This window comes from Tiliqua scincoides, chromosome 2 (assembly GCF_035046505.1).
Source record: "Tiliqua scincoides isolate rTilSci1 chromosome 2, rTilSci1.hap2, whole genome shotgun sequence".
Classification (NCBI taxonomy): domain Eukaryota; kingdom Metazoa; phylum Chordata; class Lepidosauria; order Squamata; family Scincidae; genus Tiliqua; species Tiliqua scincoides.
Genome location: NC_089822.1, coordinates 119,596,735 through 119,619,935, shown reverse-complemented (window position 1 = coordinate 119,619,935; position 23,201 = coordinate 119,596,735). Strand labels below are relative to the sequence as shown.

General features: G+C 44.3%; 1 protein-coding gene across 7 annotated transcripts in view; it reads right to left on the bottom strand.

Annotated features, from left to right (window-relative positions):
• The window catches only part of LOC136639263 (methyl-CpG-binding domain protein 1-like), a 65,152-nt gene that overhangs the window by 19,698 nt on the left and 22,253 nt on the right, over nt 1–23,201 (bottom strand). For 3 of the 7 annotated variants that reach the window (XM_066613301.1, XM_066613307.1, XM_066613309.1), the window contains exons 4-14: nt 20,707–20,751; nt 19,481–19,788; nt 18,181–18,263; nt 14,985–15,025; nt 13,419–13,562; nt 13,124–13,258; nt 5,566–5,616; nt 5,080–5,148; nt 4,564–4,644; nt 3,703–3,771; nt 1,835–1,894 (exon numbers count right to left, since the gene is read on the bottom strand). In XM_066613301.1, coding sequence (XP_066469398.1) covers nt 1,835–1,894; nt 3,703–3,771; nt 4,564–4,644; nt 5,080–5,148; nt 5,566–5,616; nt 13,124–13,258; nt 13,419–13,562; nt 14,985–15,025; nt 18,181–18,263; nt 19,481–19,788; nt 20,707–20,751 — 1,086 coding nt within the window. The remainder of the gene's footprint in view (nt 1–1,834; nt 1,895–3,702; nt 3,772–4,563; nt 4,645–5,079; nt 5,149–5,565; nt 5,617–13,123; nt 13,259–13,418; nt 13,563–14,984; nt 15,026–18,180; nt 18,264–19,480; nt 19,789–20,706; nt 20,752–23,201) is intronic. The other 4 variants (XM_066613305.1, XM_066613306.1, XM_066613304.1 and 1 more) reach the window with 4 other exon arrangements.

Sequence of the window (23,201 nt, the reverse complement as noted above, 5' to 3'; positions counted from 1 at the left end):
CGGAGGGCCAGAGGCTCACTGGAGACCAGGGGCTTCTCGAGGGTTGAATTGGGAGTCCCCGAGGGCCGCAAGTGGCCCCTGGGCAAGGGTTTGGGCACCCCTGCATTAGATAAAAGTTGAGCCAGTATAACACCACCACCTGTTTTATGAAGAAAAAAAAACTTTGTACTCCTAGGAAAACTCAGAGTATACCAAAAAAAAGCATAGCTCAGAACTACCTTGACAACAACGAAGACAATGCCCCAATTCCTTTTTAAAAAGACAACAGCAGATTTATAAAGTAAAGAACTGTCAAATAGGTTTCCATAGTGACCTCTCAGGTCAATATATATTTTCTAGAGAATGTGGAAGGAGTGTAGAGAATTGCAGTGGGATCACTAGGAATGTGGAGGCAGTAGGATAGGGAGTCAACTGTGCTCAGTGTTCCCATGGTTTCCAATCCTTTGTAGTAGAAAGTTTACCAGTTGCTTTCAGGCTCCTCCCAACAAGGAGCTAAGGATTTTCTCTCACTCGCTCTCTCCCACTCCCTTTTATAACCTGGATTGTTAGGATTTCATGGAACCTCTTAAGCCTGCACTTTACACATTTTTGAGCCCAATCCTATGCATGTCTTCTCAGAAGTAAGTCCCATTATAGTCAATGAGGCTTACTCTCAGGTAAGTATGGATAGGACTGTAGCCTTATTCTCCAGCTAGCAAGAGGATTATCAAAACACTGAACACAGGAAGGAAAAACCTTCAACCATCTCAGCTAGCATTTCTGAAATGTTCTTGGGAGCAAAGGGTGCTCTTAAGAGCCCTGGGGTTGCCCCTGAGATGCCTTCAGGTGCTCCACGAGAGTAACATAAGTGGCCACCATTTGCCCCCTGCCTTTTTTTCTCATCTGTCCATTCCAACTCTCCTGTTGTGGCTTTCCTTCCCCATTCCCCTCCTGTTCCAGCTCTTCACTGGTATTCAGTGCTGGATTTGCCACTGCACCACTCTGCATGTGCTGGTACTGTGGGCCCAAGACTCTGTGCATGTACCAGAGGGCCCCCCAAGACACTATTTAGGAGCATAAAGGACTCCAGAGACCAAAAAGTTTGAGAGCCACTGATCTAAGCCAGGGCTGCTTGAACCCCAGCCCAGGAGCAGAATCTGGTTCAGATTAAACCATCAATCTAGTAAGCAGACATTATCATTCTGCCCGGGCAATGCATGTAGTCCGGGGGACAGGGACTTAGGGGGACAGGGATGCTCTGGGCAGTCATGTATGCCCAGATGTCCTGCTGTGCAGCCTTCTGGAACGCTGGGCAGCTGACGTAACTGTCCAGAGCACCCCTGTCAAAATGGGTACCGCTTTTCCGTTGAACAGTGGTGGCAAGCTTGGCCACCACTGATCTAAGCAAAACAAAAATTGTATTCCTTGAGCCAAACCAGAAAGCACCTCTTCTTGTACAGGCTATAATGAACTGGTTTGAGAGATTTAAACATTTGAATACAGTTGAGATCGTTCCATTCTCCAGTAGAACACCAAAATTCAAGGAGTGGACTGTCAGACAAGTTCCTCCCATGGGTTTATTTGGTGGGGAAGAAATAAGAGCACATATTTGAAATATCTTCTGAAATGCATTGCGTTATTTATTTTCATGAATTTTCCTTCAACACCTAGTTATAGCCAAACCTCAAGAGGGGCTGTCCTCCTTTCTTTGCTAGAAAACATCCAACCAGAATGATGTTCATAAATGGGTCTAGGCTTACACAAGATCTGTTCTTGAGAATTTAGGGTCTGTGTCTTTCACCAGACCAGCCGACCTCAAATATTATACAAGATTTGACTTATTCCATTATCTCACCCTATGTTTTACTGCAGAAATGCCTCCAGTATTTTCACATTCCACAGTGGGTTTCCATTTCTGGGAGAGGAAAAAAAAGAGGAAGATGGTGCGATCAACAAATGCAAATCGAGTTATCTGGATTTGGAAGTATTAAAACCTCATAAATTAGCAAAGCAAGGCTAAGAAGGTAGCCAGAGAAAGATAGGATTGAAGCAAGATTCAGCAGGCTTCTCCCCTCCCTGCCCACTGCCCAACTCCTGGACAATTTGCTAAAGGAGATTCTACTGTAATTGTGTCCAGCAGCACAAGAAAAATCACTGCAACAAATATCTGTGGTAATAAGTTAGAAGGTAATAATGACGTCCACCTAGCTACAGAACTCCCAAGTACAGGCTTTGTACATTTGTGAGGAATTTGTAATTCCACATACAGATTTGGCAACTGAAAGCAATTCTTAGAAACAGGCAGCTTTTCCACTTATTTGGCTCTGACATGTATTGGCTTCACAGTTCATTTTGTATGGGTTTCGACTACCCCTCTATGGCAGGGGTCTCCAAACCCCAGCCCGGGGGCCAGATGCAGCCTGCAGCAAGCCTCTATCTGGCCTGCGGCCAACCTCTTGTCCCCTGAAAGCCTCTGGCTCACTCAACTCAACCCGACCAGAACTGAGCTCTGATTGTGTCTGGAGGGTGTTCTGAGGGCCAGAGAGGTTGAATGAATGAGCCCATTCATGCATTTATTCACTCTTCTAAGTTCCCTCTTTAATTTATTTATTTAAATTTTATATTTAAATTTATTATATTTAAATAAATTAAATATTTAAATTTTTTCTGGCCCTCAACACCACACCAGATATTTGGCCCTCTGGCCAAAAAGTTTAGAGACCCCTGCTCTATGTAACACACTGCATGTCAACATTATCCAGATAACTTGACAAAGGGCATCTCTTCCCTAAATACAGTCTTACCTGAAACCTATTATTCCACAAAAGTCAAGCACTGTGCAAAACAGTGCTACAAAAGATATTTTTTAAGAGTCCGAAAACAGAAATGATCAGCCCCATGCTACCCAAAATGCACTGCTCCCATTGGCTGCAATGGCTATCAATCACAGAACAAAGAATTGCTATAACAAATCAACACCAAAGGAAGCAGAATTATGGAAGGTATTACGGTCTTTCAACCACCAAACAGCAGCTGAGAAGTCAAACTAGTAACAACTAAGAGCCCAATGCTCACCTTCTCTCCCCCCCCTTCCCCCACTGGTGCAGCCACACCAAAAAGGTGAACTCTGCATGGGGGGGGGGGCCGACACAGATCAAGCGACTTTGAATGGGAAATCCCTGTACCCTTTTCATAAGCTTCCTGCTCCACAATGGGTCTCCTCAGGCCTGTGCCAGCTCTGTAGCTTTACTTGCTCTGGTGGCCGAGTTCAGTTTCAGCACTGCTCCCAAAATTGCCGCATGCTGTCGGCCACTATTTTGCAATGGCAGAAGCGTCTTCCACTGTCGCAAAGAGCTATGGCCGGCAGCCCAATTCTACTGCCTGACTTGGATTCCCAAATAAGACTTATTAGGAAGCTACTAACAAGATCAGATCTCATTTGGAGAAAACAGCACAAGGATTATCACTCCATACACAATCCAAACCTACACAGTGTACCCATGCCCACAAACAAAAAGCAAGGGCACTTCAACTTCACTTGGCAGAAACAAAAGAGACTGTATAAGCATTGAAACCACCCGTTTAACTCAAATACTTCACTTTCATTGGCATGCATCATTTTCCTCCACATAAATCATGCCCACATCCCTCCTACCCACCAACCTCAAAGTCCACAGCAGAAATAGAAAGACCTCTGCAGGACAAAGCATGAAAGCCACTCACTGTGGTAGCAGAGCGCTTGCGACGGCGACGGGGGCCTGAACTCAGCTGGGCCTTTGGAAGAGGCCCATCCTGACAGTCAAAGGAGAAAGAGAGAAAGAAAGAGAGAGAGAGGAAGTTACACACTCCAGGACAATCCACAGATCAGAAGGAGATCTAATCTGAAACCTCAGAATAGGCACCAAGCAGAGGCTACAGAAGCACTCACTTAACAGGACTTGTTCAAGATTTTTCTTTAGTTTAGAAAAATCACACAGAGGAAATCTTCAGAAAAGCAAATCCAAGAAATGCGTGTTCAAATCTCATCAACGTTCTTTTTAAGATGCAAGGAGCTACACCCAGAGCAGAGAGATCTTTAATAGGTCAGTGTGCTCAGCACAGGTGGTCACCTTCAGCAAGAATTTGTGGTATGCCCCAAGAGGAACATGAGAGCCCTTGACACTGATTAGTCAGGCCTCCAGCCTATGATCCTGCCTGCCTCTCCAATCGCAGGCGAGGACTCATTTCTGCTGCAGTGTGTACTAGATATATACTAGATCTTCTGCTTTCAGACTGAATTTGTTTAAGCTATTGTGTCACAAGACTGGTCTCCCTTGTTCTAATTACTTCACAAGGGCCACTCAAAGCAAGCCACCGTGCACATATTTGCAATTCTTGAGTTGTGCAGTCCAACTGCATTCCTGCAAACTGCACATCACCACAATCTCACTAAATAGGATGGCAGAAGGCCAGTCAGAAACAGCCACTTCCCTGCATTTATTACACAAAACAAACAGCTGCCCAAGTTGACACATATCACTTTAATAGCCAGGTTCAAAAAATTAACAAAAGCCGCAAACTCAATTATTTTACACCATCACTCACTGTAGATGCTGGTGGTGGTGATGCTGACGGCCTCTTGTGGCGTCGCTTTTGGGCCCCCTGGGCCTTGGGAGGAGGCCCATCCTGGCAGACAGAGGAACAGAGAAAGAAGAGGAACAGAGAGGGATAAAGCTAAGGAACTAGCCAGATCTTCCAATGCCTGACAAACCATTCACAGATGCTATTTAATAATTTCTCTCATTTGTATCCCACTCTTCCCCAAAGGAACCTGGGTAGCATACATGTGGATCACCCCATATTATCCTCACAACAACACTGCAAGGTAGTTTAGACAGAATATGTCTGACTCAGCATTACCCAAGGAACTTTACAGGTAACTGGGGATTCAAAATCAGGTCTCCTCAGTCTACCCACACTGGCCCAGTATCCACAGGCTTGGTTCCTGCCATCAAAGCTCCTTTTCATGACACCTACTACCACTACCAATCCCCCCCCAATCAGCCTCATGACATTTCTTGGGGTGCAGGTAGGGAACAGAAGGGAAGTGGTGCCACTCACTGTTGCCAAAGCTGGCTGCTTCTGCCGGCGCCGCACTGGGGTGAAGGCATCCTTTGCAGGGGCTGCTTCCTGGTATCAACCGGGAAAGAGCCAGGAGAGGCTGTCAGGCACAGCACCCTCTCATAAAGATTGCAAGACAGCAAGGTGCCTCCCAAAGAATGGAAAAAGTCATGCAGAAGGCCTCCTCCTCCTCAAACTGCCAATCAACTCATCTCACAGGAAATCCACAAGCAAGCATACTACTGCTACAGAAAGGAGCCATGCTGCCCAACAGGCTACTGGAAATATTTTAACCTCTTCTGACATGCTACATGACTGAACAAGAGAAGAAGCAACATGCATGTGGCAGGAGTGACTGGCTCTCAAAAAGACGGCACGTGGCAGGTACAAAGCCATGAAAAATGGGAAGCAGAACAACCACAGGGAATGGAATGGAGTTAAAAAGGAGATGCCAAGCTCAGAAAAGGCAACGTAACAAGTACTTACAACTGTAAGCTTCTTAGAGTTGCAACCATCTTTCTTCGGTGGAATTTTTTTCTGAAAGGGATCAAGAGCCCATTAGTGACAGAGCCACATGGTGCCACCCTCTTCAGAGTCAGTATAAATCTCAAACACATCTCAGGATTGTGCATAGCAGGGTGCAGAGGAAGAGAACTCAAAGAGCAGTGAGTTCCCTAAGCCAAACCCAAACATGTTCAAGGAAGAAGTCAATTCAGAAGATGGGACCTCATGCTCAAGGGTGCACGCTACGCACCAAAATAAGGTCCTGTACTAATTATAGCTGAATAATTACACTGAATAATTACACAGACCCAGTTCGAAGTGCTCACACGGTCACAATTTCTTTATTTGACCCTATTTGCCCAAGTTTGCTCACCATGATTGAGCATGAAGCTATGCAAGGCACTGCAAGCCCTCTTCCTCAACCACTGGAAAATTTAGTCAATGACTTGGCTGGTTTCTCAGATTTCAGCAGGCACTGCCAATGTTTTCAAACACCTTCACAGCCAGAAACTTGCCTCTTTAAGAGTCTCAGGAAACTGAACTCTATTTCAGACACCACATTCTACAGTTCTCCAACACACCTGCAGAATTGTTGAATGCTCTGCGTTTAAGTCTACCTTCATGTTGCTCTTGGAACAGATACACTAGTTATGGGGCACATCAGATAAACAATTATGCTCAGGAATCATAATTTAATCTGCATTAATTGAAAAGTCCATGCTGAAATGGGGGGGGGGGCGAAAAAGTGAACCCTGAAGGTTTAAGCAAAGCATGAAATACTTTAAGACTAACATCAAAGCACAAGAGAAAAGAAGTCCTGTAAAAGCAAATTCCAATGTTTTAAGGGCCAAAGAAAAATAAAGACAATGGAGTACTTGTTACACGTAGGACTCAGTCGTATTTAACTATTTTGTTCTAGGTTGAGGTTCGGCCTTACATGCTCAGCAGATAGTGGCTATACACCAGAATTATCTCTTACTACTTAAATGAAAGAAAGAACAGGAAGGAACGATCAAATCTGTCTAAACAGACTATCAAGTTAACTAATAGATTTAGATTTAGAGACCTGTATCGTCTGTTCCAACAAATAAGTCATTAAAATAAAAAAGACACAAATTTTAAAATTAAAATACAAATAAACCATACAAATAAACCATACCACACCGGCCTATTTCCATACTTTTCTACGACTGACAAAAGGAAATTAGCAGTGTCCAGCAACACATCTACTGGGTCATCATTTAATAGTTAAATTTAACATTTAAGATAAATAGTTAAAACTAAAAAGTTTCAGCTACTCTGAAAGCCCAGTCTTCTTCACTGGATTAGATTCTAGATAAATAGAGTGCATATCAGTGTGAATTAGGGAAGAGAAGAGTATACGAGAAAGGGTCTCAACCTGCAACAGAGAACAAGGGCAATGCCAGTCAAAAAAGGGACCTTATGATACCTTCCTGAGGTTATTGCCAACTGGAACATCTGACGTTCCTTAGGATTAATCAAAAGAGTCAGATAAGGAGCCATATGATTGTGGGCTAACGGAATGTGAAAGTTTAAGAGGGAACAAGTCCATGCAGCCCAGCTAAGGAGGGTTTGAGATTTAAAATCCGCAAGCCTTTGTTTAAATTTTGAAAGGAGTTCCATCTCTGACGACATAGCCAGATGGTCGAAAAGAAGAACCATAGATCCTATTTTCTTCCAGACACTAGTGAGCCACATAGGGGTATAATGTTCAGAAATCATGAAGTATCGCAGACTATCCTGGCTAGTGTGAAAAGGACACACAATGTTAGTTGCCACACTAGCCTTCAGCAACAATTGCCCCAGTTCTAAACAAGTAGCTGCATAAGGTGCACATCTGGGGAAACCCAGTATACCCCTAAAGAACTTAGCCTGAAGATGCTCAAATGAATGGTTAATTGCCTTGCCTAAAGAAAAAACAAGTAACACATTGAATAGTATAGTGGGCTAGGTTAGTTGATAGCTTCTGATGGACAGCCCACGTGAGGTTATAATGAAAATTCACCCCCAAATATTTAAAGGTCTTAACGTGCAATTTTCCTCCCTTTCACAGACCATGAATGTGGTTTCCACGAATTTGAGAATATCAAGATTTTCGTCTTCCCATAATTTAATTCCAATTTATTAGCAATTAGGTAATCATGACATTTATTTAAAAGACACAATAAACTGTCTTTTAATGCGAACAGGACATCAAAGCAGCAGCATCTGCATAAAGCATCTGCATAAAGAAGCAGAGGTAAGTGCTTTGAGCCCAGCTTAGGGGGATGGCCATCTACCTCCAAGAGAAAGGAAACCAAATCATTAAGAAAGAGTGAGAACCGGGGGGGGGGGCAGAAATACAATCCTGCTTCACACCCCTTTTAACTGGAATTTTCAGGATCAATTTCCTGGAAGGAGGGCATCAAACTTGACAGACCGTATCCAAATGCAGTTTTTTTAATGAAAAGAAGAAATCTCAGCTCAATGTTAAGCCCACATAGTTTTTCCCCATAAAATTTCTCTAACCACTGAGTCAGAAGCTCCCTTCATATCAGGAAAGCCATAAAAAGTTTTAGCTTCCTCCTCTTGGAGTATTTACCTGCCAAATGAGCCAAGACCATGTAGTGGTCAATGGCAGAGGCACCCCTACGGAAGCCAATCTGCTCTAGACCTGGAAGCCCTTGGCAAGACATCTGCAAGGATAGTTTACCCAACAGATGTTTAGCAAAAAGCTTACCTGAGGTGGAAAGTAAACTAATGACCTATAACTTGAAGGATCAAGTTGATCTCCTTTCTTATAGATAGGCGCTATAATTGCATTTGTCCATGCCTCTGGGATCATACCAGTCCAGTCAATTGTAGTAAACAGGGTCACTAACACTGGAGCCCACGAATCTGGAAAAGTCTTTAAGGCCTCTTAAGGTAGCAAATCCAGGCCTGGAGCTTTCCCTAAACCCACTTGAGCAATCAACTCACTAATTTCTTCAGGGGTGACAGGACGCCAGGCAGAGGCAGATCCAACAAAGCCGGTTCCAGAGGGGGCACAGGGCCCTCTCTGTCCAAATGAAATAAAGATACAAACTGTTGCCATCACTCCTGGGGAGAAATAGTGGCAGAGATTTGATTGGTTACTTGAAAGATTCCATAATTATAGCCCAGAACAGTTTGGTTCTATAGAGGCTAGAGGCCCAAATTAGCTTATTCCACTGGTGGTGAGCATAGTTCTGCCTCTTAACCCTCACATATGTCTATAGCTGCATTTTTAGCAGCAAATACAGGTCTGGGATCCGCAGGTCTGGGGCATTTGGTGGGCCGCTGTGAGATACAGGAAGCTGGACTAGGTGGGCCTATGGCCTGATTCAGTGGGGATGTTCTTATGTCCCCCCAGTTTTCTATATTGCAAGTAAACCCACCAAATCTGATTTTTCAGCTCCAAACATTCCCTGTCAAACCAGGAATATGCTCCCATATTCCCTTCTGATCTCTTGCCTTTCGAATTGTACCTGAATACAGGTGACACATGCACAATGAGGGCCTCAAAAGTGTTAAAATACTCCAGGGGATCTCCTTCTTTTAACAGTACTGTTTTAAGTTTCAAACTTATAGCAGACTTCAGAGTTTCCTTCACCCTCCTGTTTAAATCCAGGGACCAGGAGACTTTCACCCAGAATTCAAGAGCATCAACCCCACCACTCGAAGTCCTCAAATTTCCTTGATTTAAGTTGAAAGTTAAAATAAGAGGAAAATGATCACTTAGAGTAGTTACCAACCTCAAAGTCCAAAATAAAAGACATGAGGGAAGAGGGGACCAGCACATAATCCACTACACTGGAGACTGAGGGGGAAGAAGCAAAGGTGAATTCCCCTGATTTCGGATATTCCAAAAGACCATTAAGCCAAAACCTATTTGTATGCGCACAGAACCTAGCCAGTTGGATACCTGCCACATTATACTGAGTGTCCATAGACCGTCTTTCCAAAGCAAAAAAGGAGGGTAAGGGGGCTTCAGAGTCAATACCTAAGGCTTAATAGAAAAGGGAGGCCCCAGATCCAACCCTCACATTGAAATCCCCAGCATGGAGCAAATGAAATAAGGGAAATGTTCCCTCTAAATCTGTTGTAATTGAAGACATAGCAACCCACTAATGAAATAAATTCAGGTTGTTTAAACCTGGGGGGACATATAAGGTTAATGTTGCCTAGGGTTATCTTGACTACCTGAAAGTTAGGGCTTGCGATCTTTAAAGTTACTGATTCAGCAGAAAGAAAAATTCTAACAAAAATTGCCAAGCCAATTATCAGGCAGCCCCAGTCTGATATTTTTGTGCAGGGAGGAAAAAAGAGCTAAAACCATCCAGAAAAAAAGGAGTTTGAGAAAGGTCTCCTGAAGGAGAATGACATCAAATCGTTTCAAGTAGTTCAACAGGTCCTCATCCTTGGCTTTACACCACCATCCAGCTATCTTCCATGACAGAAGTTTAAGAGCAGGCATGTGTTGTGGAGTAGAAGGGGATTAGTAGAAGCTAATACTTAGCTAAGTCACATGCAACACCTTTCGCCACAGTCAAAACTGTCCCAATTTATCTGTTAACACAGAAAAGGAACCATAACCCAATAGCTATTATTTTGTGCATCATGCTTCCAGGTGAATTAAAATCTCAGTACCTAGTTAATTGATCATTCAGCTCCATCATCAAGGGATAATGTCTGTTGGCCTTCTCCCAAGATGGTTACTTGGAAAGACACCAAACTGAGTTATAAGTCAAACCTAAATTTATTAATCTGAATTTCCCCAAGACACACTCATATTTGGTTAATGGTCTTAAAAAGGATTATTTAAACAGCCATATAAGGGGTAAAGTGTAGGTAGCATCTGCTAACCATATGCACCTTCTTTCAACAACATCCGACATACATATGAACTTCCCATAAGAACATAAGAGCCCCACTGGATCAGGTCAAAGGCCCATCTAGTCCAGCTTCCTAAATTTCACAGTGACCCACTAGACACCTGAGAGAGAGCACACAACAAGACACCTGCATCCTGTTGCTACTCCCTTGCATCTGGCATTCTGAGGTAGCCTACTTCTAAGACCAGGTAGTTCATATACCCATCATGGCTTGTTACCTTTGGATTCCATCAATCTATTCAATCGCCTTTTAAAGGCATCTAGGCCAAGTGCCATCAGCACATCCTGTGACAAGGAATAAGAAATTTTTTTTGTCTGTTCTGACTCTCCTGACACTCAATTTCAGTGGAGGTCTCCTGGTTGTAGTGTTGTGTGAGAGGGAAAAGAAAGTCCCTCTATCCATCCCCTGCATAATTTTTTTATGTTTCAATCATGCCCCTCTCAGGTGCCTTTTTTCTAGTCAATGCTGTAGCCTTTCCTCATAAGGGAGGTACCCCAGCCCAGTAATCATTTGGGTTGCTCTCTTCTACACCTTTTCCAGTTCTACTTTTTGAGATGTGGTGACCAGAACTGAACCCAATACTCCAGATGTGACCTCATACAATGGCATGATATTGGCTGTTTTATTCTCAATCCCTTTTAAATTATCCTAAGCATGAAATCGGCCTTCTTCACTGCTACATACTGGGTCAACACTGTCATTTATCTGTCCACCAGCACCCCAAGATCTCTCTCCTGATCTGTCACAAACAGCTCAAAGCCCATTAGCAATTAAAATCCTGCATAGACAAAAGCATTAATATTTGTTGCAGGCATTCTCTATGTGAGGGAGGAGAATATACCTTTTCTAGTACAATGCTTGCCACCTATGTTTTATAAGCAGTTTGCAAGAAGTCTGGGTCAAGCAGCATAGAAACCCACTCAAATTTTCAGTGATGCACAAATGTGCAAAACTGGGAGCACAGCTTCTGTAGGTTAATCTTTAGCCATGTCTTACTAACCTACCTTGATGAATTTCCCACTGAATGATATAAAACGTTTCTGGATATCTTAGCTCCCAAATTATATCTAGCTAATATTAGCTAGATATATTAGCTCTATAATGAGATATTTGCAAAATGTTTCTTTCTAACTTTTATATATGAAGTATATTACATAGATTCCTAAACTTGGTAAAGGACACACTAAGTTTAAAAATTATTGGTCTATGTTATTAATGAATGCGGATGCAAATATATTGACCATTCAACCAGCAGGCCATAAAAATGCTTACATAACCTGACCAGGTAAGGATTTATCAAGGACCGACAAGGTTCTAATAATGTAAGACTCATGGATTAACTGACTTGAAAGCTAAGAGTTAATCAGATGGTTATGCTTTCACTAGACACCAAGAAAGCCTTTGATATGGTTCAATGAATTTTTTTTTAGTTTCATAAAATTTGTCTTTCCCCAAAATTTTTGAATTGGATTAGAAATTTTATATTTTGGATCTAGGTCAAAAATCCGTGGGGAGCCCCATATCCATGGAACTTGTATCAGCAGATTAACTTATCCATGGATCAAGTCTGGACCCCCCCAGCATGCACGCACACACCCGCATGACCCCCTCTGGAGGGGCCTCTGAGCTCAGCATCTGTCCCCAGCCTCTGCCAAGCTCAGGAGCTAAAAAAACCGACTTCCAGTTTCACAAAGAAGTGAAGTTCACTATAAGTTTCACAGATAAACCGGAGATGTCTCAGGTTATTCGTAACTGGACTAAATCTAAAGTGATGCCACTAGGGGGCAGTGCATTACAGAATGTATTTAGTGAATGGCAATTAAGACAGTGCCCTGAATTAAGTACATGGGATTTTTAATCCCTAGAGCAGCATTTCTCAAACTGTGGGTTTGTAGGTGGGTCACAAGCCAATTTCAGGTGGATCCCCATTCGTTTCAATAATTTTTTAATATATTAATGATGCTGCCATGGGATGTGACTGCATTTGGGGAAATGTTACAGATCTGTATTTTTAACAAGCTACTATGTCCATTCTTTTAACAATGATATTAAATGGGACTTACTCCTGGGTAAGTGTGGGTAGGATTGCAGCCTTGAATTGTTAAAAGTTTTCCTGCTTGATGATGCCACTTCCAGTCATGACCTCACTTCCAGTGGGCCCTGACAGTGGGTACCCTTCTAAAAAGTGGGTCCTGGTTCTAAATGTGTGAGAACCACTACTCTAGAGATATGACACAGATGATTAGGTTGAATTCTAATAAATTGATATATGAAAGCTCGTTGGACCTGGACAGAGGAGTGTCTTTAAATCTGCCCCTCTGAGGTAAAGTTAATACACTAAAAATGATTATACCACATATTTATGTTTTACCTGCAATTTTCTTTTCTTTTCCTTTTAATCACTAGTACATTTTATGTATTCTATGTTATATATATTTTTCCCTCTCTGACAAAATGAAAACAATTTTTTCAAAAACCCGTTCTAACCTTCACACTTCGGATCCTTCCTGGATGAAAGGAAGAGCATACTTTTCTCCTCCTCACATCCAGCCTATTTTGATTACTTCCCCTAGTGCAAACACCAGGTTCTCCCAGGGTCAAAAGCCTTGCCAGTGCAAATACATACCTTGCGTTTGAGGCAGCGGCGCTTCAAACATTTCCACTGGCGCTTCATGCCCGGTTTCTGCCTCCGCAAGCAGATGCAACAGCTACCACAGTCTTCAGTTATTTTGCAGGCCTGACACATACCACATTCAAGGCCCTGTGAAAAAAGGATGGGGAGAAGGACAGAGAGAAAGGAGACTGTTAGCATCAAAGCAGTCCCCAAGTGCTGTTGGGAAGGAAAGGCAGAAAACAAGGAACAGGAGAAGAACTGGAAAGGGGCACAAGGGAGGGACCAAGCAGGGGGAAGGCGGTGGTACCTTTTTGACAATCTTCAAGCATCGGCGCAGCAAGCATTTGATGCCAATGCGGAGCTCTGGGCTCTTGGTTCGCAGGACACACACTCGGCAGATGCCGCAGTCCTGAGACATCTGGCAGGCTTGGCACACACCACAGCCAATTCGCTGCAAGGGTAGAAGGGGAGGGGTGAGGAGGGACCCAGGGAAGCCAATATCATGAACCCACTATCTTAACACTGCACATTAAGTTAGGCGATCAGTTGGGCTGCCTCCACCACAGCAACTGAAAGGCCACCCTCTCCAACATATTTACAAGTCTGCATATGAAGCTGCTTTATATCAAGTCAAATTATTGGCTCATCAAGTGCAATTGAGTCTACTCTGGCAGTAGCTCAAGCCCTCAGGTTAAAGTTTTTTCTCAGACCAGCTAACCAGGAATCTTTAACTGAAAATGCCAGAGAATGCATTTGGGACCTTCCATCATGCAAAGCACACCCTCAACCACTGAGCTGCAAACACTCCCAGAATGTTGTCTTGTAATTCTATTTTACTTTTACACGGTTCTCCCAGAAGCTATGAGAATGACCAGGTCTATAGTTACTTAGATTTATTCTCTGCTCCACTCCCACTGAAGAACTGGATGCACCTATCCAGTCTTCAAGATACCAGGATATACTTATGCTCTCTAGCCCAGGGGTGTCCAAAGTTTTTGGCAGGAGGGCCACATCAGCTCTCTGACACTGTGTCAGGGGCCAGGGAAAAAAAAGAATTTACATTTAAAATTTGAATAAATTTACATAAGTTTACATAAATGAATATATTAAAGATGAACTTATATGAACAAATGAAGGTCTTGTGATAGCTCAAGGCCTATAAAAGGCCTTGCACAAAGCAAGGCTGGCCTTTTGTTTGCTGCCGCTACTACATCACAGATGTGAAACAGCAAGCAGTGGAGGGAGCCCTCATCCCACAGCTCACACGAGAGGTCAAACAGTTGCCCTCACGTTGAGATCAGTTGTGCTGGGCCACAGTGGTCTCCAACAAATCTCCAGGGGGCCAGAGGTTCATTGGAGACTGGGGACTTCCTGAGGGCCGCATTGAAAGGCCTCGAGGGTCTAGCCCATCCCAGTAAACATCCATGCTGTGCTGAAGTTGCTCTAGCATCTTGATTGCCAAATTTTCTGACATGAGGATCGAGTGTTTAGCTTTCCTTTTTCAAACACCCTGTCATTTAGTTTGCTGACATGTTAAAGTCAGCCCTCCTTTGCCAACCATAGACAGAGGTGTACTTACTAAAAGAAAAAAATCCATGTACACCTTAATCCTTTCTGTGCAGGCACTGGAGGATTTGAAAGCAGCAGGGGAGGGGAGGGAATATTGGAGTGTTAAGTCATTGCAGGTCAGTGGGTAATCTGTGTACATTTAAATCCCCAGACACAATTGGTAGGGATGAGTGAAGGGGGAGAGCTCATAAAAATCCACATACTGGAATACAGGTGAGTTTTGACACACACACACAAATGTGTGCACCATATTTCAAAGCAAATTTCTAAGTGATGAAAACTGAGGACAAATCCTAGATCTTACCTTGTAATATCTCTGCTCCCGGTTGAAATCTCTTCTCTGAGCTAGAGGGAAGGGGTGGAGGGAGGAAAAAAATTAAAATCTGTATGAGAAAAAGAAACATTGGTTCAAATGCCTACCAAGAAATTCAGTGGTGCAGAAAAGAATTGAAGCTAACAATAAGCTACTAGGCAAAACAGCAACCTGTAGGGTCAAACTCACATTTGGTAGTCCTTCCCTGCTTCCAAAGCAGAGCTGCTAAGGCACCACCACACAGCAAACATCTGGAGCGGAAGCAAGCAAAGCAAACATTTCCAGCCCCAGCCATGCTTCTGAAGCATACAACTGACTCTCATAGAAGGAGGCAGAGAGAAGACATAGAGGTTCAAACAGATTGAAAATAAAAGGAAAAAGAACTACAGGAAAAGGAATGAGTCCAAAAGATGTTTAGCAAGAGGAAGAGACTCTGAATGACACAGGAAACTCTCTGTACCAATGGAGGCCATCTCTCATGTCCAAGTCCCGCCCCTCCTCCCAAGATCCAGGGGTGAAAATCTGCTCTATAACCCTTATTCAACTCAAGAATCTGCAAGGGCATAGATGTTTTCAGTAGCGATACCTACACTTTAGAATGCCCTGGACAGGAAAAGATCTCTGGCCATTTCATTGTCAGCCTTAAGGAATGAGGTATTAACAAAAACAAAACTTGTCAAACAAACTGATGTTTACATGAGTAGCAGAAATTCCCATCATCTTACCCATTTGAAAGAGACACACTTTGCAACTCATGTAAGTAAGGACTAGATCATCCAGTGTCAATGGTGGAGAGATCTACTCACACAGCAATGCTCCCCAAGTGTTGCATTTTACTATTTTCATACTGAATTAATGGTAACTATTACTTCATTAAAAGAGCAACTAAATCTGGCCCCTGCTCCTAAGTTTACTCTTATTTGCAAAATCCCACCTTAGGTTCTGCTTCCTTGGTCACACAGGAGGACGAAAAAATGCTGGGATAACGACTGTGAGACAGATCCAAATAGTGCCTTATAATGGACTAGGGCTGCCAATTATTTTAGAGATGATATTTTTTAAAATAAACTGTCAATTGCATATTTTTAAATCATGCATTTCTTATCTTTTGACTGTAAGTTGTCATGAGTCAGATTATGCTTTCATTTTTGAATATTTGTTAGATGAAGGTAGCATGGCAATTGTATGTATCCGTGAAGAAAATGGCTGAAACTGCTAGAGTACCAATAGATCTGAAGGCAGACAAGATTCTTCAAGCAAAACTGAGACCCCAGGAAGGCATGCTGGTCTCTTGCTTCCAGGGAAAACACTAACTGCACTATAAAACATTAGGGGTGCCAGGAGTGGCTGCCTGTCAAAAGGCAAGAAAGGATAGGGCGAAAGGGATGACCCTTTAGCTTTAAGCTTTGCCAAGGGAACAAGGAGAGATAGCAGATTGATGATAGTTAAAGCAAAGGGGCAACACCAGGAAGAGAAAAACAAGGGCTAGCAAGAAAAGTTTAAAAAGGGAGAGAGAATTTTAGCTCATCAGTGGTCACTGAGAGAGCTACTGTCTGCACAATGGAACTCCTGATGGCAAAGTTTGAGCTACACACCAGTGCTGGCCACTCTGGCTGTATAGCTTTGCAAGCATGTTTGGACACAAAACATTAAAAAATATATAGGAAAAAATAGCCAACTAAGGACACAATTCTATTCTGCACTGGAACAGGCAAGCCAAGAGGCTTGCACTGTATCCAGCGCAGGATAGGGGCCCAAAGTGGCTCAGCCAGAGGTAAGGGGAAAAGTTTCCCCTTACCTCCGAGTACCTGGCCCCTATGGGTCTCCTCAAACTTGCGCCATCTCCGGAGGTGGCACAATTACAAGTAGAGCGGCTTCGAGCCGGTCTTAACTCCCTGGGAACAGGGGCTGGGATCCAGCATAACTGCTGGATCTCGATCCCAGCCCCGCCTCCCACTCCCCACCTGCCCGCCCCGGGGCTGCCCACTGCATGCCCTCCCCCGCCCTGGAATGCCTCCCTCCCTCCTCCCTGCCCACCACAGAGCTTGGTGCCTCTGTTGGCGTGGAGACTTGTGTCAGCCTCCGCAGGCTGGCATGCCTCTGTGTGCTGGCCTTGACAACTTCTGAGGAGGCACAAACTTGCCTTACGGCACATTTGCGACCCTCCTGGGCTGGCGGAAGGGACTTGGGCTAGCCTAAGGATCACTCCACTTTCACTTCTGACAAGCTGGGGATCCCTGCAGACACTCGTGCAGAGCTCCCAACACCCCAGGAAGGTTGCTGCAGGGACTGGTGAGTGCATCCTAGTCCCTGCAGCCCCCTGAGAGACACAATCTCGGGGATCACATCACTGCCTTCTCCCTGCCTCCTACTGCCCCCTCCCCTTAAGGGGAAAGAGGCCAGGGCCATCAGGCTGGGGTGTCGCAACACCCCAGTTCGAAAACCACTGCCCAAGAAAAGGAGACTCATGTTTTATAAACAGAGATCCCACACACAGCTCTATTAAGTCTCTGCTCTCAAACTGTATGACAAGGGCAAACCCATTTTTGCTACATTGTTCATAAAGACAACATCTGGGTTAACCAGCCACCCTAATCATAGTTTTGGAAAGCAGAGAAGGAGGTTTTCATTGGTTCCACTTTGAAAGGACTGCGTGTATTCCACATCTGCTATATTGCACCACAGAAACACAAAACTAGTTCTGGTAGGGAATACATTTTGTTGAGAATCACAGCTTGCTTTCTTAATCCTTAAGGCTGCAAGAATAGAATGAAAATATTTGGGCAGTGGCTGGTAATACTGAGAAGAGACACCAAACCAACCAACCCCCTGTCCACTGGAAGCTTTAATTGAACAGAAAGGTCTGCAGAGTTCAGTTGAACAAGTGATGGGAAGAAAGCCCACATGGCTGCTACAGGACCAAATTTGAGCTCTTTAACATCCTCGGCTAGCAAAATCTCACTGTTTCCAACCTTAAAGACGAAGCCTAGTTCTCCTGGGATATTAGACTGTTTCACCACTTTGGTTTTTGTCTCATACTTTTCTTTTGTGGTGCAACTGAGAAAAACCAAACACACACTCTCTAAAGTAGATGAAAGTTTGAGGGATAGAAAAAGGATGCGGATCAGGACAGAAGATGAAGAGCTGGAATGAACACCACTCATGCCTCATTGCCCCAGGCACCAACCTCTGCAGTCTGGGCAGAGCCATCGGCAACGTCTCTGGGAGGGAAGCATCACTCCTGGGAACTGGCCTTGACAGCTAGCACAGCTAGCACAGAAAAGAGAAAAGAAAGAATTACAACCCAAACAAGGCATTTTTTGCCACAGTCTATATGTGCTGAAAGAAAGCTCTCCCGCAGCAGAACATGCTGCTCCTTGCCCTCCAGGTAGGTATGAAACCTTGCTACAACTACCCCACCTGTCAGAAAAGACCCCGCAATGAACCCTGAAGCTCATATATCAACATAGGAAGCTGTCTTTTATAGACAGTCTGTCCAAGTCAGTACTGTTTGTATGGACTGGGAATGACTCTCCAGATTTTCATGCAGGAATCGTTCTCTGGTCTTGCTTGGCGATTCTGGGGACTGAACCTGGGACATTCTACACATAAAGCAGATGCGCTGCCACTGAAAGAAGCATTTAGGCCTTGTAACCAACTTCAAACACACATGCACACTCACATGCCTTACCAGGAGGGGGAATGGCAGTACCCGGAAATCTACAGATGTGCTTAGTGACAATCACCTGTTACGTTAGACAACCAGCAGGTTAGGGAAGTAATCACGGAGGACGAAGCATGCAAATGTTTTTAAGGTGATAAGCAAGACTCGCAAAGCATTACAAAAATTCCAAAGAGAATGAGTTAAAAAATGAATGCAACCTTTTCAGCTAAGTATACCCTCTTCCAGGTTCCAAAGCTGATCAAGAAGAATCATCTTTTTTCTGTGCAGAGTAAACCACAACAAAATTATTTCCTTGCATATGCCCCACTACTGAACCAAGTGGTCCTTCCTACTGGAACCTGAAAGAGCATATTAGACTGAAACCTGTTCCTATAACTTCAGCATATAACTTCTACCCTTTCAAAATGCATCCAGACTTTTACTTGGACATGAAAACATTCTCCGGCTTCTGCTACACTTGCAAACAATGAACACGTACACCGGTTCAAACTCAAGAGTGGCCCCAAATCCTCCTGACAAGAGTGGGTAGGTGCACATACCCAGGCTTTGAAACCTCAGAAGGAGAGAAAGAACAGAAGAAAATTTTTTGCCTGCTTCCAAAGTTTTTGGAGGCCAGACAAAGCAGGATTTGCAAATTTTAAAAAACCACCACCAAATGTTTGCAAACTTTCACCCTCGCCATTTAGAATTTCTTTTAAGTGATTTGACTACTGCCTGACTTCAATTTGAAGATGATGAGGGAGGCCGATTATGGAGTCAAAAGAGAATGGTGGCGGCAGTGGAGGAGGGAGATGATACTCACACTATAGTTTCCTCTGAATTGGTCTCTTGCACTGCCGCCTCTCCCATTTTTCCTGGAGCAAGAACAGGAGTGTGATGCTTCCGATTTCGCCGTTTGCAGGGCTTTTCCATTGGTTGGGTTTCTACAGGAGCCAGAGGTTCTTGGGGCTGAGTAGGAATAATGACAGGGGCCTCTACTGGCAACTCCAGTTTCAGCTCCAGTGGCTTCTGATCCAAAGGTTCCTCCAACACCTGCATGTCAGGATGCTTCTTGGGTGGAGGTGTGGCTTCTGCCCCAGGTGAACGGCGCCTCTTGCTACCCTTCTTGATCTGAGAAAGAGAGAAAGAAGTCAGTCAAAAGCCTGATCCATTGTTGGCAATACCAACATATTTGATGAAGTTCAGACTCCTAACTTGAAGTATGAGCCATACCTCACTAGGAAGGGCAGTTGTATACCTCTTCTCTAACATATCCTTGACCTCTGTGCTTGGGCCAACAAACAAGACACTCACCCTCCCCAATACATAAGATTCCATCAATTTCCCTATGCATTCTTAGCTTCAGGGGGAGTGGAGGCACGCATGCAAGCAGGCACACAAAACAGAGCAACCCCAAACACTTCCCTAGAGTTTCAGTCATGGAGACCACAAACCAGTCACCAGCCCATTTGGCAGTTTCTCTACTTTCACACACACAAAGGGCAAAATTAGTGCTATCAGATGGTCTAGCTGCCTTTGTGTGGATGTGCACATATGCATGTGTGCCTTAACAATAAGCATAAAGATATAATCTTTGTATGTAATCTAGAAACTCTGCAGTCTAATTCATGATGCTTCACTTTCCCAGTAAATATGTACAGAAAGAATGCAAACCCTTCTAAGCCAAATTTAGAAATTCTAAGGCAATTTAACCAGTGATTTGCTAGTACAATAGATGACAACTAATCCACGTTATTTGATCTTGACAACTGCCTAACCCATTAACTGAACAGGATCTGCCTGGCCTTGCCTTTATGGGGTCAACCACCCAATGAAGTCTGCACAATCCTGCTTTGGAAGTTTCAAAGCAAACTACTTAGGTATTTCCCTTCCAAATATGCTCCCACCAGTCTACCAGGTTACATAGCTGCCCCTAAACACCTGGTCATGCTTCTTCGCATACAACCCCAGCCCCTAAAACAGTTCTCCAGACTCCATTCAACAGGCAATCCAGATGCCAACAGCATCTGAGCTCAAACACATGCTCACCTTCTGGGAACCTCCGCCAGCAGGTGGGAGGGGTGGTGGCACAGGCTGCAGCAAGAGAAAGCAGGCAGAGGAGGAGACAATCAAGTTACAAGTTCTACTGGGATTCCAAACCAGTTACTAGTCAGTTAATTCTGAGTTTAGGGTGCCAACATGGCTCAAGAGACAGAATGAAAGACATGAGTGGAGGCATAGGATGACCTAACAGCTCACCCTAGGCCTTCATAGCAGAAGTAGTGAAAAGCAGGTCAGGTTGAACTATCAAGCTGGTAGGTGTACACAGAGAAGCCACCTATTGTCCAGTGGAGGAAGGGTGCATTCCAAAGCATGCGTCTGTCCCCGCATCACAAGGAGGCAGGGACTAATCAAGTCACATGGCTCTCATGTCCCAGATTGGTCCTGACTTGCTGGCGAGAGGGCACAAGTCATGCTGCTCCCTCGTTTCACTGTTTACTTCTTTTCTGTGGAAGTGCGCTTTTTTTCTTTTTCTACTTTCCTCCTTCTCCCTCCTCTCCCCTCTACTAGGGGCTAGCTCCTTTAAGAAATGGAGGGAGAATGTGGTAAAGCTCCCTCAGGGGCTTCACTTCAGCGGTAGGAAGTTTAAATTTTCTCATAAGGCACTTTTGCACCAGGAGCTTCTCAGCCCCCCCCCCCCAAAGTTATTTCCCTCCCAAGTCTGTAAAGCGGCAAGAGACAGTTTGTCAAAATTACTCCTTGAAATTTTCCAAACTGCCCAGGAATCATTTTTGGATGATTCCCCCATCCAAATCCCCACCCCCAAGCACCATGGTACAATGAAGGCCATCTCCCATCTTCTCAACATAACACCAATAGAAAAGATCCAGCACATGAAGAAGACACCAGGTTCTACTCAATATTCTTAATCCCAAAAAACAATGGCCAAACAAGAGCTATTCTGGCTCTCAAGAGGTTAAACTGCTTCATAGTCTACCACAAATTCCACATGGAGACCATCAAATCAGCTCTAGCTACCCTGAAGAAGGCAGATTTCCTCTGTTCCACAGACCTTTCAGAGGTTTACCTTCATATTCCAATAAGGAGGGCCCACAGGCATTATCTGGGATTTTGTTATGCGAGGCAACACTCTCCCCTTCGAGTTGGCATCATCCCTAAGAGTCTTCACCAAGATGTTGGTGACAATTGTGGCTCACCTGTGCCAACAGGGGATCTTTGTGAACCCCTAACTGGACAATATCTTATTCAGGGCACTGTCTAGCGCAGGGGTCTCTAAACTTTTCAGCCAAAGGGACTTGCTCAGGTGTATGTCCATCCCTGAAGTCCAGTGTGTCAAAAGGTCATCTGGATGAACGCCAACAACCTAAATCTAACACCATTCTGAACTAAGAGACTAGGACCATAGGGATCTAATGAGGACCTTTCAGGGGTGTTTCAGCCTTACCTTCTACAACCCCATTTTATGCTTTTGTTGTCTTAAAAAAATTAATTTAATTAATTACTTTTTAATTTATTTCATATGCTTCAGGCTGTGAGGGTGGGTGGACTGACCCTGTCATGGAGACCTGGTTAGAGTGGCAGAGGCAGATGATGACCCAGCCACTGTGCCAAAGTTCAGAAACCTAGTTGCCTTGGATAATACAGTCTTTCTCAAACTGTGGGTCAGGACCCACTAGGTGGGTCGCGAGCCCATTTCAGGTGGGTCCCCATTCATGTCAACATTTTATTTTTAATATTTTAGACTTGATGCTACCATGGTATGTGACTGCATTTGGGGAAATGTTACAGACCTGTACTTTTAACAAGCTACTCTGTATATGCTTTTAACAATGATAATCAATGGGACTGACTCCTGGGTTAGTGTGGGTTAGTGTGACACCGACCACTCGCTGGTGTGCAGCAGACTGAAACTGCAAACAAAGCGACTGTATCACACGAAAAGGGAAGGAAGACCTCGCATTGATACGAGCAAGACCCGGAATCAGAGAAAAGTGGAGGAATTTGCACGAGCGCTTGAGGAATCTCTTCCAGGCCCGGTCGATGCAAACGCATCCAACAGATGGGAACATTTCAAGAATGCCGTTTACAACACCGCCTTGTCCATATTTGGCAAGACCACCAACAAGACGGCAGACTGGTTTGAAGCCCACTCTGAGGAGTTGACACCAGTCATTGAGGAAAAGAGGAGAGCTCAAGCAGCATACAAGGCCTGTCCCAGTGAGCGCAACCTGCAGGTCCTCCGAGGTGCTCGCAGCAAAGTCCAGCAGACTGCCAGGAGATGTGCTAACGACTACTGGCTCCAGCTCTGTTCCGAGATACAGATAGCAGCTGACACGGGCAACATCAAGGGGATGTATGATGCTATCAAGCAGGCCCTAGGTCCAACACAGAAGAAAATTGCCCCTCTGAAGTCTGCAACAGGCGAGGTCATCCAGGATCAGGCGCAGCAGATGGAACGCTGGGTGCAGCACTACTCTGAGCTATATTCCAGAGAAAATGTAGTCACCGAAGAAGCGCTGAAC